The sequence below is a fragment of the Bos indicus genome, chromosome 28, assembly GCF_029378745.1.
Source record: "Bos indicus isolate NIAB-ARS_2022 breed Sahiwal x Tharparkar chromosome 28, NIAB-ARS_B.indTharparkar_mat_pri_1.0, whole genome shotgun sequence".
Lineage (NCBI taxonomy): Eukaryota > Metazoa > Chordata > Mammalia > Artiodactyla > Bovidae > Bos > Bos indicus.
The window spans coordinates 45,867,145-45,881,551 of NC_091787.1; the positions used below are offsets into that span (position 1 = coordinate 45,867,145).

Sequence of the window (14,407 nt, forward strand, 5' to 3'; positions counted from 1 at the left end):
CTTCTAAATCCTGGGAAGGAGGTGGGCCGCTGCTGTTTTCCCCTGACTGTGAAATGAACAGAAGGCACATTCTCTCCCTCCCTTCCATGAATACTCAGAGGACTAAGTAGGCTTGCAGTGTAGCCACTACCACAGGGCTCAAGGCGCAGGGCAGGGGGACAGGGGAGCTGGGAGGCTGGAGGGCTGGAAACGGGTGGGATCGGCGGTCTGCTTGTAGGAGCTGCCCAGTCTGGGCCATTGCAGCTATTCCAAGGGTTTGGCTCGTCCAGAGGGAGCTGTGAGGATGGAGGCAGGGTCTGCAGCTGGACCAAGGCCAGCCCAGGCCAGCATCTCAGGCTCTCTCCCTACACACCCAAGGGCCCCTTCTGCAGCTGAAAACCCTCTGCCTAGTTCTGACGTCAGGGGTGATGGCTGTCCTTCCCAGCCATCACCTGGGAAGCCTCTGAGGTGGGCCTCAGAGGCTTCTAGTCTGCTGCACCTGGCACATGGGGCAGCATGGGATTGCTTAGGAGCAGGGATTCCAGAGACAGCGGCTGGCAGGAGTCCAGCTCCAACTTACTAACCCAGATCCAGTTCTTTAGCCTCTCTGGGCCTCCCCATCCTTATTTGTAAAATGGGAAACGCTTGGGTGAATAAATGAATAATAACCACCAGTACATCATTGGACCTTAGTCCATACAGAGTTCATGACCTCCACCCTGTCTAGAAGTCCTGTTCCACAGAACCACAGCAGGGATTGGGGTGCCCACCTGTGGGCAACTGTGGCAAGCTGAATAATGGCACGCAAAGACAGCCAGGCCCCCGTCCCTAGCATCCATGAACATGATCTTAGATGGCAAGGGGGGCTTTGCAGCTGTGATTCAAGGTCTTGAGATGGGCTCTGGTGAGGCCTTAGCGCTGGCACAGCCATCATTGTTAAGAGGGAGGAACAGAGAGACTGGAAGAGGAGAAAGCAGTGACTCGGGGCCACAGCGCAAGTTGTGAGCACAGCCCCAAGCAGCTTGAAAGGCAAGGACAGGACCCTCCCGTAGAGGCTCGTGGGAGCACTGCCCTGAGAGCCTGTGAGAGAGGCAGGCCCTCAGGCCCCACCCAGACCTCCTGAGTCAGGATGTGTATCTTTACAGGAGGCCCAGGGATCACACTAGAGTTTAGGGAGCACTGCTTTAAGTGATGCTCAAAAGCTCCCCTCCAAACACAGGCTTCTAGAAGGGAATGTGGCCGCAGCCAGTCAGGACTCACCTCTTGGATTTAGGATCTCAAGGGGACACATGTTCAAACCAGAAACATAACCTTTGCAGTGTCTTCTGTAATTTCTAAGACAACTTCAAACATAAAATGGTTATTTTCAAAATACGTGATTACTGGATTAAGAGCTGCTTGCCAAAAAATATCCTCCCAGGAAATAAATGCCTTTCCTCATTTGACATATATTTGTGAGGGGCCCACTGAAAGTCCAGCTTTGTGCTGGGTGAGGGGACCCAGCCGGACAAGAGTTATCCTGAGTCGTAACTGTGGTTCTGAAGTTGTCTGCATAGACCTGGGACAGCACTAGCATGGCAGAGGGAGGAAGAGGAATGTTGGTGTTTTTGACTTTATTTCAGAAAGCAACTGGAAGTAGACTAATGGACTCGCTGTCCTTGTTGCAGAGCTCTTTTATTCTGACAAAACGAAAGTTGGTCAGGACACTCAATAGCAGCATGTTCTAGATAATTCAACACAAAAATATTAATTGTAGAGATTTCTCTTCAATATTTCTGCAGCAAATCCTATGTCTTCCTGGGGTTGCACAGTGCTTATCCAGTAGATAAGGTCATCATCCAGCAGCCACAGTTACCTTCAATCTGATATTCCTGGTGGGCACGAGCCCTAGCCTGAGGACAGCCAGGGGCAGTCATCTCAAGGCCCCATGAAGAACGTCATCAGATCCCAAACCTCTTACTCATTTCACTGCTTAATTTCTGCTCCCTCTTCTGCAGATTGGGAAGAGCAGTGCTGGCGATGAGGGGCTGATACACCTGACTGCTGTCCGCCACGTTCAGGAACGATCAAGAGAGGTCAAGTGGCCGCAGACAGTGCTGGAGCACACCTCCGCCCAAGGCTGGATGGCACAGCTGCCGGGGCAGGCTGTGCTGGTGCAGAGCTCGGCATGGCCTCAGGGAACACGTGTGACTAGAAGGTGTGACGGTGCAGGGCAGGGTGTGCATGCACCGTTACGCTGCTACAGGCTCACCTTGGAGCATGAGGCTGCGGGCAACGCAGGCCTTTCCCTTAGCTTCTTCAGATCCTAGGTCTGTGTGCCAGGCACCCCAGCGCTGAACATGGAGTCCCAGGGCGACCAGTGTCCCACTCAGTCTGCAGCTGCCAGCTCAGCAGCTCTCCACTGTACACCCAGCTCTCTTCCCTGTCCTGCCCCTGCTGCCCACGTGCCCAGCACCACACAAGGAAGCACAGCCCAGCCTGGCGAGCTGGCTCCTCGGAAGAGGGCTCACGCCCTTGGGGTGGATCCCTCCTGCCGTCTCAGTGTTGCTCCTCTCACCAGCTTCCTAAAACTAAGACACACATCTGTCCAAGGGCAGGGCCCTCCCTGCTAAGATGAGAGTACCTGTTCTCCAACAGAGAGCAGAGATGCCAGAGCACGCCCCGCTGGAGGCTGGCAGCCTGGACAGGGCCCGTGCCCCGCCTGCAGTGCTCACTGCTCTCTGGGGCCCCGCTCCTCTCCCTCCCGCTTCTCCAGTTCCATCTCGCCACTCCTGCCAGCTCCCAGGCCTGCTTACTTCCTTCCCTGTCACTGATTCTTTCTCTCCCCTACAGTTAACCCAGAGGAGGAGGTGCACCTGCTCTCATGTCAGTGTCGGGCTGAAGGGCAGAGCCAAAGCCACGCACAAGTGCTCCGCACTCCTGTGTGAATCTGGGAGGAACAAAGCGACCACGTGCTCCCAGTGCCCCTCCCAGCACTCCCCCTCCTCCCACACGCAGTCAGCAGGGGTCCTGCTGACTTCAGTGGGAAGGTATGTTCGGTCACCCTCCGAGAGCCCAGACCTGCCACATACCTGAAGGGCACTCCATGATGACAGGACCCTGCAGGTGCAAAGGAGAGGGGATGTGGCATCTGACCTTGCTGAATTCACAAATAAGAGGTGCATATGTTTTGGCAGACTCTTTTATTTAGGAAACAGATCCCCCTGCTGCTTCTTACTGTTGACAGAGGTCTGGGCGATGAGCCCTGCTCTGAACACCCAGTGGGAGAATGGAGAGCCACCCGTACAGCCCTCTAGAGAGGCAGTGAGTCATCACCGAGAAGGGCGTTGGTACAGTGTAGCCACCCCTCTGCAGCCAGCCACTTCTAACTGCCGGACCAGAAGATGACTTTTTATTCACACATACACATATTTACTTCAATCATATTTTAGAAATCATCTCTTCCACGCTAAGATTTACAGTAAAAATAAAATAATTTGCTCTGTAAACTATAGTAGAAAGTTTCAAACATCTTAAAATTATCTTCCATACAACGGAAAAAGAGTTTTGTATTCTTTTTGGGTGAAAGAAGACCCAAAGACGCTGAGGGAGCTGCCCTGGCGCACTTTCGGGGACGAGTGGACGTGCGTCCTCGTTGCAGCCTGAGAGACAGCAGAGCCGCTTTCTTCCCTGCAGGCGTGAGGTCCAACTTTCTATTCCCCTGGGTTCTTCCAAGATGCTTAAGGCTGCTCCGCCGTTGCCTGGTCCTTGGCGGCAGCAACGAGCTCTGCAAGAGCTGGAAAGCTTCTTATGTCCTTTGTTCGCAGGCCCATCTTTTCTATCTGTAAAGGCCACAGGAATGAATCAAGTTAGCTAAATGTGGAAGAGACCCTTACAAAGCAGCAAACAAGATAGCCACCCTCACCTTACCCTCCACTAAACCAGAAAAAGGCAGTTTCCTGAAGACTGGTACAATAATTTTTTACTTTCAAATAAATGAAGTTAAAAAGTGTACTTATTATAACATTTATTTCTGGAGGTCATTCTAAGAAGTCAGTGTCGATTTATCTCCATTCACTAAATCATACTCTCACCAGGATAAGAGCCTCTCTTATAGGCTGAAAGAGAAAATTCACACTAAGAAAAGGAACTTTTTAAGTGCAGAATTCTCAAAAAACGACTCGCCTGAGGTCTTAATCTGTTGGCATATCATTAACAACTTTTTCTTAGAAACAACTCTGGCACAGCAACCACACGGAAGCAGAGATGCAGCACTGCGCCCGCCACCCTTTATTCACCACCGCCAAGCACGCCCGCACGCATGCGCAGCAGAGTCCGGAGAACGCCAGGCCGACTGTGCAGCCTCTGCGGGCATGCTGCGGCTTGCCTGGGGGCTGGAGGAACCCATCTCCCTGGTCTTTTGCTTACTTGCTCTTCATCTGTTTATGGCCAACTTTTTTGCCCATAAAAAGACTTTAAGTCTCTTGTGAAACAGAGTAAGTAAACAGAAGAAGGTAATAGACTTTCTGCCAAGATGTCCCTGTAAATTCACCTGAAAAGGGAAAAATCTGGATTTTCAGTGATGACGCTGAGCCGTAAGAAAGAGTGACTAGAAAACCAAGCATCTTTTGACGGGAATGTTATGATATCACTTTTTCTCTAGCAAAAAGCTCTTCCTGGTGGCCCAGTGGTTAAGAATCTGCCTGCCAGTGCAAGCGACATGGGTTCAGTCTCTGATCTGGAAGATTCCACACGCCGCAGAGCAACTAGCCCACAGCCACAACCACCGAAGCAGCACAGGCCTCCGAGCCTGTGCTTGGCAACGAGAGAAGCCACTGCCTGCGAAGCATGTACTACGACCAAGAGTAGCTCCGCTGCCACAGCGAGGGAAAGCCCACGAGCAGCAAGAGACCCAGTGCGCCAAAGATAAATAAATAGCAATTTTAAAAAGGTCTTTCTTGAGCATTTATTGCTACAGAAAACCTAAGCACTTGAGAAAGCCAGTTTCTGAACATTCAAGAGTTTGACACAGTAAGGATGGAAGGCCCTGCGTAGGACCCACACTTGCCCACAGGTGACGATGCCTACGTGACTGTCCACCCCTCCACTGTGTGACACCAAAATTTGTGTTTTACAGAAAACCTAAAAACCGCAGGCAGGGAGGCAAAGAAACTGTGCTGAGATGATTTCTCAAGCACCACAAGGAGAAATCAATGGCCTAATGCTTCTCTAGTTATTCTAAAGCCAAACTAACAAATATCTCAAAGGATCCTCCGCCAGCCAGCACCAATGCCATATCAAGCACGGGTTAGACACTGGACCAAAAGGACACCATCTCTGCCTGTGGGCTCATGTCCCAGCAGCTTTGGGAACATAAATGCCAGCAAGCCAACAGAATGTCAATTCACTGGACCTCAAAAACTCTGCTTTTTCCTTCTCATATTCGCTGGGTGCACATCCTTCTCCTTCAAGTGTCTGGGGCCCTGGTCCTCTTTTCTAGCACCGGGAATGAGCTTTTGGTCCCTCCCAGTCATCGCCGGGTGCCTGCTGGGCCCTTGGAACGCAGTCAGGGCCCTTGGAAGCGCAGCGGTGCTCGGTCACCTGCTCTCCTAAATACGCAACGTCCAAGGCCAGCTGCCGTCGGATCTTGTCATCATCGCTCATGCCGCCGCCACTGAGCCCAGCCGGGCTGGCAGGAGTGGTTCTCCTGGCTTGTTTGAGCCTCTTCAGGCTCTCCTCCATCTTCCGCACAGAGTTCAGGACATCCGACACAGTCTCATAGTACCTTGAACATAAGACACAGCGGTCAAAGAGACGTAGTACCAAACACACCCACTGGACCAAAAAAGGGATTTTTTTAGTTAAAAATTCAATTCCAATAAAAGATCAGCCATAGTAAATATTGTTTAAGACTGAAAGAAAAACAGGGTCTCGACTCTCTAGCATTGTATTCCCTCAGAATTTAAGAACTATGTATATGAATTTTGTTTAAAATGTCCGTCCTGAGCACTAAGAGAAATCACAGGCCAAAGTCTTTCCTATATCAAGGCTGAACAGCAGCTCATTTCCCAAATGTAATTAGCAAATTCATTTACAGTCAGTTCTAGGAACAGCTCATCATTTTTAAAGAGTAACAGTATTTCAAAAATTTTAAATAAAACTAATTGCCTTCAAAATGATTTCCAAATTATAAATGAGCTATATTTAAAAATTTTATTTACAAGCTGGTTACCTGGCATTTAGAATACATTTGCCAACAGAAACCGCATTATAACTCGTTGCTGTGTTCTAAATTAACTCACAAATGCTGCTTAATTCATAAGCAGTAGAAACAAAATATTATTGCAAAATTAATAATTAAAATTCAACAACAAAATCAAATAATATATTTTGATGTAACTCAATGCTGGATTCGGGGAAAATAGTTGGTTGAATTAGAACTGAAGAGACATTCAACCAGACTGAAGACCTCCTCTAGTCTCATTAGCTTGAGGCTTTGACAGCAACCCTGTAAGAGTTACAATTACACTCCACAAGGAACATGTTTGCTTCCTTGATTACCCTGGTCTCCCCAGTGCAAGTCTGCTGACTGTCGGCATGACCGGAGCCATTATGGAAAAAGGAAACAGGACCTGAAAGGAGAAGTGTGCCTAGACCTGCAGAACATCCCTACATGGAGTGACATTAAGGACATCAAAGGCAGCGCGCTCAGGGGCCTGTGGGATATGCCTGGGTCCCCAGAGGTGTGTGAGCTGTGGGAGGCAGGGCTGGCGTGGCTGCAGGCCAGGCAGAGCCTTGGCTGGGGTGGAGTGAGCACAGATGGGAAGAGACTGGGTGCCCACATCCAGCCTCGTCCAGTGACGAGGCCACAGACAACCACTTGTGATGGCCCCAGTGACCTCTGACTTAGGACTTTTCTAAGAAGGTCCAGAACAGTCTACTTGTAAGTCACTTACTTATGCGTGCTCTCAGAGAGGGTGGCTTCTAACCATTGCCGAATCGTGGCTTGCTTGAGCTTGTCCTTGTGCCTGCTCTGAAGCTGGTACAATGGCTTCAGAGCGCTGTCCACGTAAGAGGAGGCTGTCACGGGCACCTCCTGGGTAATGGTGGTAGAGGTTAAAGATGAACAGAAAAAGAGAAAGTAAGTTACTCCAACCTCATGTTCAAAAGGACATTACTAAGGTACCAGTTTTGAGACACGTTTAAGTGTTGTCTACAGAAAGACCCTGGAGACCAAGAGGGAGCCACCGAGGACGATGCCCGGAGCTGACCGGACTCAGGTTCCCTAACCTTGTGTTCACACAAATCACCTGCCCACTTTGTTAATTCTAGGTCTGATTTTGTGTGTGCGTACTGGGCAGGAGGTGAGCGGGGCCAAGTTTTGAGACCATGCATTTATGACCAGCTCCGACCAGTGACCATTTGCTGCTGCTTAACAGACCAGCTCTTAAGAAGTGAGGATCCAGTTTGCTTACTTTGGTCTCTTTATCTGTACATCAGGGCACTGGCACTCACTTCATATGACGAAAGTCAGTAGAAAGCGTTTAGCACACTGTCTGACCCACGAGGCGAGCCCTTGGTAAATATAACAACACCCTGCTGATGACAAAGGGAAAGCTGGTAGATTCCTACAGGAAAAGTAATGAATTTTGCAAACTAAAAGAGGTCTGTCTCTCCCACTTCAGACCAGAACACCAGGAGATTAGATACTCTTGCTGATGTTCCCAGAGGTGGAAATTCTGCTGTATGTCCTAGATTTTAAAAGAAAAAGGAGAATAGCCACAGAGATGAGCTCATCTCGTCTCAGGGCGCAGCCCAGCTGCCCCCTGCATCCAGAGCAGGGGCTGGATGGGAGAAGTAGCAGCAATAGCAGACCAGGCCCTGCACTGGGTGTGCGTGTGGAAACTCCAGGATATTCCAAAACAGCACAATGCTGTGGGACATTTTCACAGCTCCTGGGAATAACTTTAGTTGTAAACTAAAATCCAACTTTACAACCAGGAGAAAAGAAAATTAGAAGGAAAATAAGAACTAGCAAGAATGGAATGAATATAAACACTTGAAAATGAGAGTTCAAGAGAAAAACTAAAACACTGCTAAAAACAAATTCCCCAATTCCTATCCTATAAAGTGAAGACAAAGGAGAATTTGACTTTGAATACCAGTATAAGCTCAATTTTTCACTTTATAAATACCTTTAATATCTTTTAATGTAACGTTTTTATACCATATCCAGTAAAAGACAGAAGCAGGTACTTCCAATGGCAATATAAAAGAAATAAGGTAAATTCAGATCTTCTCAAATATAGACTATGAAGACCAAAAGAAGGGCAGGACTTAAAATGTTTTATTAAAATGCTTTCTTTGAAAATACTATTTTCCCTCAAGGCCCAAAGTCCACACTGCCTAAGTCCAGCTACCTAAATTATGTCTGTGCCCAGGCCCTGGCCATCTTCTCACAATTGAATGAGATGGAGTCTCCCCTGGAGAACCTACTTCTGTTCTCGCTTAACCATTTCTTCCCTCTCTGGCCTTCCTGATACATACTTCCCCACCTCAGAATTCTTGTCAATGAGTGCACTGACCTTATTGGTTCTTCGGTACAGCCTGGGAACCTCCAGGGCACTTTTCAGGTGACTAAAGCAAGACTCACTTAAGTCCTGGGTGATTTTCTCACTCAAGGCAGGTACGCAGGCAGACAAAGACAGCTGGGAGTCCTCCAGGGCTGCTGCGGAGATGGAAAGATGTGTTTTATCACTCTATTCAGGCCCAGGCCTAAAGAGAGTATACAATAAACCAAATCAAATCAAATTATTAGAATTAAAATATTCCTTCAGAGAAGTTAAAAATCACAGAACAGAATACAGAAACAACCAAGGATTTACAACTAGAGAAAACTGATAATTAAATATATCCTAGTCTCCAAAATTCTATTTTAAGTTATTTCTTATTCAAAGATTTGCTGAATCTAAAGACTCATTTTTACCTGAGATGGAGGAAAAATTCTTAAAGCCCATCACTTCAAGTTTTGGCTTGATTGTTTCTAAGAGTTCTGGAAGCTGAAATAAATATGCACTTTATATATTCAGTTACTTTTTATTAGTCAAAGGAGGAGGCAATTCTATATGCACCTACAGCTCCAGAATGTTATTAATTAATGATAAAACTAAACTCAGAACTTTCAATAACTTTCATTGGAAGAAAACAAAATTCTTAATTACTGCTTTCACTAGAAAATAATTCAACGACAAGGAAAATCATATTTTCATGGCTATTAACGCTATTCTGTAGCTTCCCTCAATACCAAAAAAACCTTATGATAAAGACCATGTTTTTGCTCAACACATACAGTATTTGTCCAAGCGCCACAAAACACTTAAACCTGAAAAAAGCAGAAATAAGTATCACAGCACTTAAACACATTCTGTTCTTAAACAAAGTTCTGTTAATGATAAAAGCAAGAACATGAAACCTATGTGGAGGAAATAGGAAGACGTTTTAATTGTTCAGCACTTTTAAAGTATAAGTACTGGGTAAGTAGACTAGAAATAATTGGAATCCAACCCATTAAAGACCATGGCTCCACAGAGTAAGCTGAGCTAATGAGGGCCTGGCTTGCTCCTGGCCTGTGGCGTCACTGCTCAGGGGAAGCCAGGGCTCCAGGCAGGCATGCTGTAGACAGGCTGCTACCCAGGGAGGAGAGCATGCCCGTCGGGGTGGAGGCAACACCGGCAGGGAAGTAAATGGATGCTCTCTCTCAGGGGCCCTGGGCCCACAAGTCTAAACCCCATGAGGCCAGACAGTGAGAACACTGAACCCCCAACTTAGAATCCTCTGCAACACAGGCTTACCTGCTCCTGAAGCCTGTGCAGGTCTGTGACCACATAGACAAGTTGAGTGCTGGAAACGGAGACGATGGGCTTTGTTTCAGCAGGGCCACTTGCTTGGTCTTCGCAATTTCCTTGGGTGATAGAAAGATCTTTGCTGCCAGTTACCAAAGGCTTTTTAACATCCTTAGCACTTTCATTAGAGATGGGCCTGAGTAAAAGCTGAAAAAGGATTTCAGTGACAAAATGTTTCCACCTGCAAGATACATGAGCATGTAACTCAACACAAAAGTATTAAGTGAAAGTAACTCGTGAAAGGACACCGCGTCCCGCCTCTCCAGGCAGGTGTGAAAGCAGGGGCAGGACACACTTGGCCCCGTGTGCACCCCTCCTTGACTTACGTGACAGTCAGAAATCGAGCAAGAGGTCCCGAAACTCAAGGGAGATTAAGATCTGGAACCTCGAAGGTTTTAAAAAGTAAACAATTCACCATATTTACCTGATAAATTATCATCATAAGGGTAAAAAATAAAAGTCTCAACCTCAATCATGCTTCAGATAATACAAATGGCATAATGTTCTCTGCATAATGGATTGCTACAAGGGGAAAAACCTAAGGGAAGAGCACTTGCATCGAGAAAAGAATGGAATATTCTAGGTGTGAGAATAATCACTGGCTGGCATCTTGCTGGGGGTGATGAAGCAAGCCCAGGCCTCACAGAATCATATCAAGTCCATGGTGTCCCAGGAACTGCACGATCTCCGCGAACACCTGCACAGGGCAGGGGCTCTACTGAGACTCCTCTGAGTAGAGGGAGGCAAAGGAGGAAGAGGAGAGGAACGTGGATGGAGCACCATTATCTGCTGGGCACCTTCGTTATCAGTTTGCTGGGCAAGAAATCTCTTTACTCCTCACAACAAGCACACGTAGAAGCTGTTTTCCTATTTTACAGACGAAGAATCTGAGATTCAGCCAATTTCCCTAAGACCGTGAAATTAAAGAGCAGCAGGGCCAAGGTCTGAGTTTGACTTGAAGCCTGTGCTTTTTCCACTGAAACACTCTCCTCCAGTTGACAGAGTGCTTTCGTGTCCGTGGATGATGGCTTCTCCATGTCATCTTTCCTAAACTTCTGCTCATGCTCTCTTATACTCATCACCTTGCACTGGCCGGGGTGTGTGTCTGTCCCTGAGCTGTCTGTGCAGGCATCTCTAAGACCTGGAACAGACCAGGTGGGGCCGGGTGCTCAGCACTGGACCACAGGAATGTTCCTGTGGCTTTATGCACAAAAACTAACCAATCATCATGGGCATGTGAATACCTAATACATCCAAGCTGAAAAGGGTTTCTGAAACGAAGGGAAGGTTAATCAGTTTTACAACCTTCTAATCTCAGCCATTTGGTGTTTTTAAATTTCCAAATATTAAGGAAAAAATATGCATATTTTTATCATCTTCATTAGAACGATCATCTCTGTTTTATGGTGCCTCTGTATTGGAGGCACCATACAAAGATTCTGGTTTTCCTCAAGGAAACTAAGGTCAATGCGGTGCTTTTCAAAAAGACGAAGCAATGAATATGCGACGACTGATGCCCCTAAAGGTCACATAAACAAGAGTGAAAAGGATGGAAACTTGGGAATTTGGACTATAGCCCTTGCATCAACCTCTCATGACCACATGGGCTTTAAAAATCTTGGCACGTTTCCTTAACCTATCTTTAATTCATTTCAGTCTTGATTAGGGATGAGCACCAGCCAGCCCTCACCTCCTTGACAAATATGGAGTACCGCGCCAGAATCTGCAGCGTCAGTCTCCACAGACGATGCGCCAGCAGCGGCAAGAACATCTTGTCAGACCAGCACCTCTGAAGGCTGCTCCACGTCCTATGAGAAGCCAAAAGGCGATACGGGCTCCCAGCTAGAGGTAAAAATGCACAGTTAAGGAGTCGCAGCAGAAGGGCTAACAGCTAAAATCTTCAGTGGACAAGCCAAGAGTGAAGCCAGTGACCTTCTGAAGAATCCTATGACGTCAGAGAGAGTTGGGGAGGTGGCGTGCACAGCCAGGACGCCGTAAGGCGGGCACGCCACTACACCTCTCGTGTAATGCTGTTTGCTAATCTTACATGACTCCTTCTCCCAGGCATTTGATACACATTAAACATATACAACAATCAGAAATAGTCAGTTAACAGGTACTCTATAATAAACTGGCAAATGCGAATTGGAGGGCATCACTTGCAAGGGTTTAATCTTTGGTTTTGGACTTGCCCTGTCTTCTCTTCCACTCCTGAACACGCTATTTAAACATAGAGAGTCAATTACACATGGCTACTTTTGCAAAGACAGCTGAAAATAAACTTTTGAGGCTAAAGGAGCTCAGTTTAGATGGAACTTGGCTGCACGAAAGGGAGCACAGTGGAGTGGAGCTTTGTGGCTACAGGAACAGCCACCTGGGTGGGCAGTCAGCAGGGACGCCTAAAGCATGCCTGATGCAAACGTGTCTGGAACGTGTAGGCTGAGCCCAGTCCCTGCCCCCTGTCCCAGGACTGGCCCAAGGGCTCTGGAGGCCTGAGGCAGCAGTCCGGGCTGAGTCATCCTCTGGAGGGAAGGGTCATTCTGATCCTTTACCTTAGCTTGAGAGGGAAGTGGAGGGTGGCCACATGGCTACAAGAAAGGCTGTCACTTAAGCACAGCAGGGGTTATATCCCCTTGACACATTATATTCAGAAACGAAAATATGGTCTCCTTCCCATGTTCTTAAAGCATCCTTTACATTGTCTCTATACAGCCGGAAGCTCTATAAACCTTTTTTAAAAAAGAAGTTAAACTATATCTTCAGGGTCTAACTTACTTCCCTGCTGGCTCTGATGGTATATAACCTGCATGCAATGGAGGAGACCTGGGTTTGATCTCTGGGTCAGGAATGGCTGCCCACTCCAGTAATCTTGCTTGGAGAATGTCAGGGACAGAGGAGCCTGGCAGGCTGCAATCCATGGGGTTGCAAAGAGTCGGACATGACTGAGCAAGTAACACTACTGGAAGACAGCAGAAGTTCAGAGCGCTCCCGGGCGCTCAGGCCGCCAAGAAGACCTGGTGAATGGAATCAACCCGCTTAACGACAGCCTGCGTCACTGTGAGGGTGTTACCTGGTGCGTCTTCCAGGACGTCTGTGAGTGCTGCTTCTAAGGATCCCGCTATTTCTCTAAATCTGAGAGAAAAACAAGAGTGTAAACTGCTGTTTTCTCTGCTTCAGGTGCCTCTCCCCCAACCTGCCCCCACCCCAGGCAATAGGACCCTTCTCCTGCTTGCTCGTAGGGCCAGTGCCTCAGAGATGCCCCAGCAGCCCTGATGCCTGGCCTCCACAGACTTTTCTTCTTACTGAGCAGGAAATAAACTTATGTGAATTACTTGACCAGGAAGCCATTTCTGGCAAGTCCCACCACCTACAATCAGGTAATCACTTCTGGGCCATAAGACTGGATTTTCCAGTCCTCTTACCTCCACACTATCAGAAGAAAGTAAATGTCCCTCAAACTAAGAAATGGAGAAGCTATATTCTGTATCTTTGTTTGCAGCTTGAGACATATCACTGAAAATAGGCAGTTAAACTAGAACAAGTCTCTGCCTGGTGCTCATCAAATATCTGCTGCCCGCATGCCCACCCTGAGGCTCAGGATCTGCTTTCTCGATGGGTTTTCTGTTTTCTCTGCTGGCTATTTGCCATTGCATACCATCTTCTCACAGACTTCTGTTTTAACACCTGATGTGGACACATTTTTATGACTGTGAAATGAAACTGTGTGTGCATTTATTTCCTTAATTAGCTGCCTACGTAGCATCCTCCTTCCCACCTGTATAACCAACGCTTCCATGCTCATACTTTCTTTACCATGCATTCTTCTGTCACCCCCTAGTTCCCTTGCTACCAATAAATTCTGAACATACTTAACATCAATTTACCTAATCGATGATCTTGGTTTTTTCGATAGTACTTATATGCTTTTTAAAAGCAGTTCTGAAACTGATCCTCAGGAAACTGGAGAGTAGACGCAGCAGCACTTCACACAAAGAGCAGCAGCCCTGCCCTCAAAGGCACAAGCGGCTGAGAGCAGAGGGCTTTGGGTCACCCTGACCGCTGGAGCTGGCCGCTCCCCACACGGAGGGAAGAACTCAGCAACTGCCCCGCGAAGCCTGCAAAAGGCGAGTTTCTCCAAGCAGCAGGCAGAGGCACAGAGGGAACAAGTGACAGAAGCGAAGTGGAGGAAGAGAAGAGAGCATTGGAGACCGCAAAGGAGGCGGTGCTCCTGAGCACAGTGAAGGGGAGAGGGCAGGGGCTGCCCTGCAGTGGAGAGAGGCCAGCTCTGCATTAGGCTCAGATCCCTCATCCCACCTTTTGCCCAAATCATTTAATACACAAAACACAGGAAGTAAGCTTCAACATGGAAAAGGCCTGACACTAACGCAGCATTGTTCAGAACGCGGAAAGCCAGAGGCAACCTTCACAGCCCCAAGGAAGGGAGGTTTCTGTAAGATGCGGCACAGTTCCTACTGAATGCAGCGTGAAGAGAGGTCAGCTTGAAGTTCTGTGGCCATCAGAGGAACAGGTATAATTCAGTGTAAGTA

General features: G+C 47.7%; 1 protein-coding gene across 5 annotated transcripts in view; it reads right to left on the bottom strand.

Moving 5' to 3' along the window:
* Nucleotides 1–3,142: 3,142 nt before the first annotated feature.
* The window catches only part of COG2 (component of oligomeric golgi complex 2), a 62,699-nt gene continuing 51,434 nt past the window's right edge, over nucleotides 3,143–14,407 (bottom strand). For 4 of the 5 annotated variants that reach the window (XM_070782187.1, XM_070782186.1, XM_070782185.1 and 1 more), the window contains 8 exons: nucleotides 12,931–12,992; nucleotides 11,551–11,702; nucleotides 9,810–10,007; nucleotides 8,945–9,017; nucleotides 8,544–8,686; nucleotides 6,915–7,054; nucleotides 5,560–5,743; nucleotides 3,143–3,800 (listed from right to left, as the gene is read on the bottom strand). In XM_070782187.1, the coding sequence (XP_070638288.1) occupies nucleotides 3,699–3,800; nucleotides 5,560–5,743; nucleotides 6,915–7,054; nucleotides 8,544–8,686; nucleotides 8,945–9,017; nucleotides 9,810–10,007; nucleotides 11,551–11,702; nucleotides 12,931–12,992 (1,054 nt within the window). In that variant the 3' untranslated portion in view covers nucleotides 3,143–3,698. The remainder of the gene's footprint in view (nucleotides 3,801–5,559; nucleotides 5,744–6,914; nucleotides 7,055–8,543; nucleotides 8,687–8,944; nucleotides 9,018–9,809; nucleotides 10,008–11,550; nucleotides 11,703–12,930; nucleotides 12,993–14,407) is intronic. The other variant, XM_019953852.2, reaches the window with a different exon arrangement.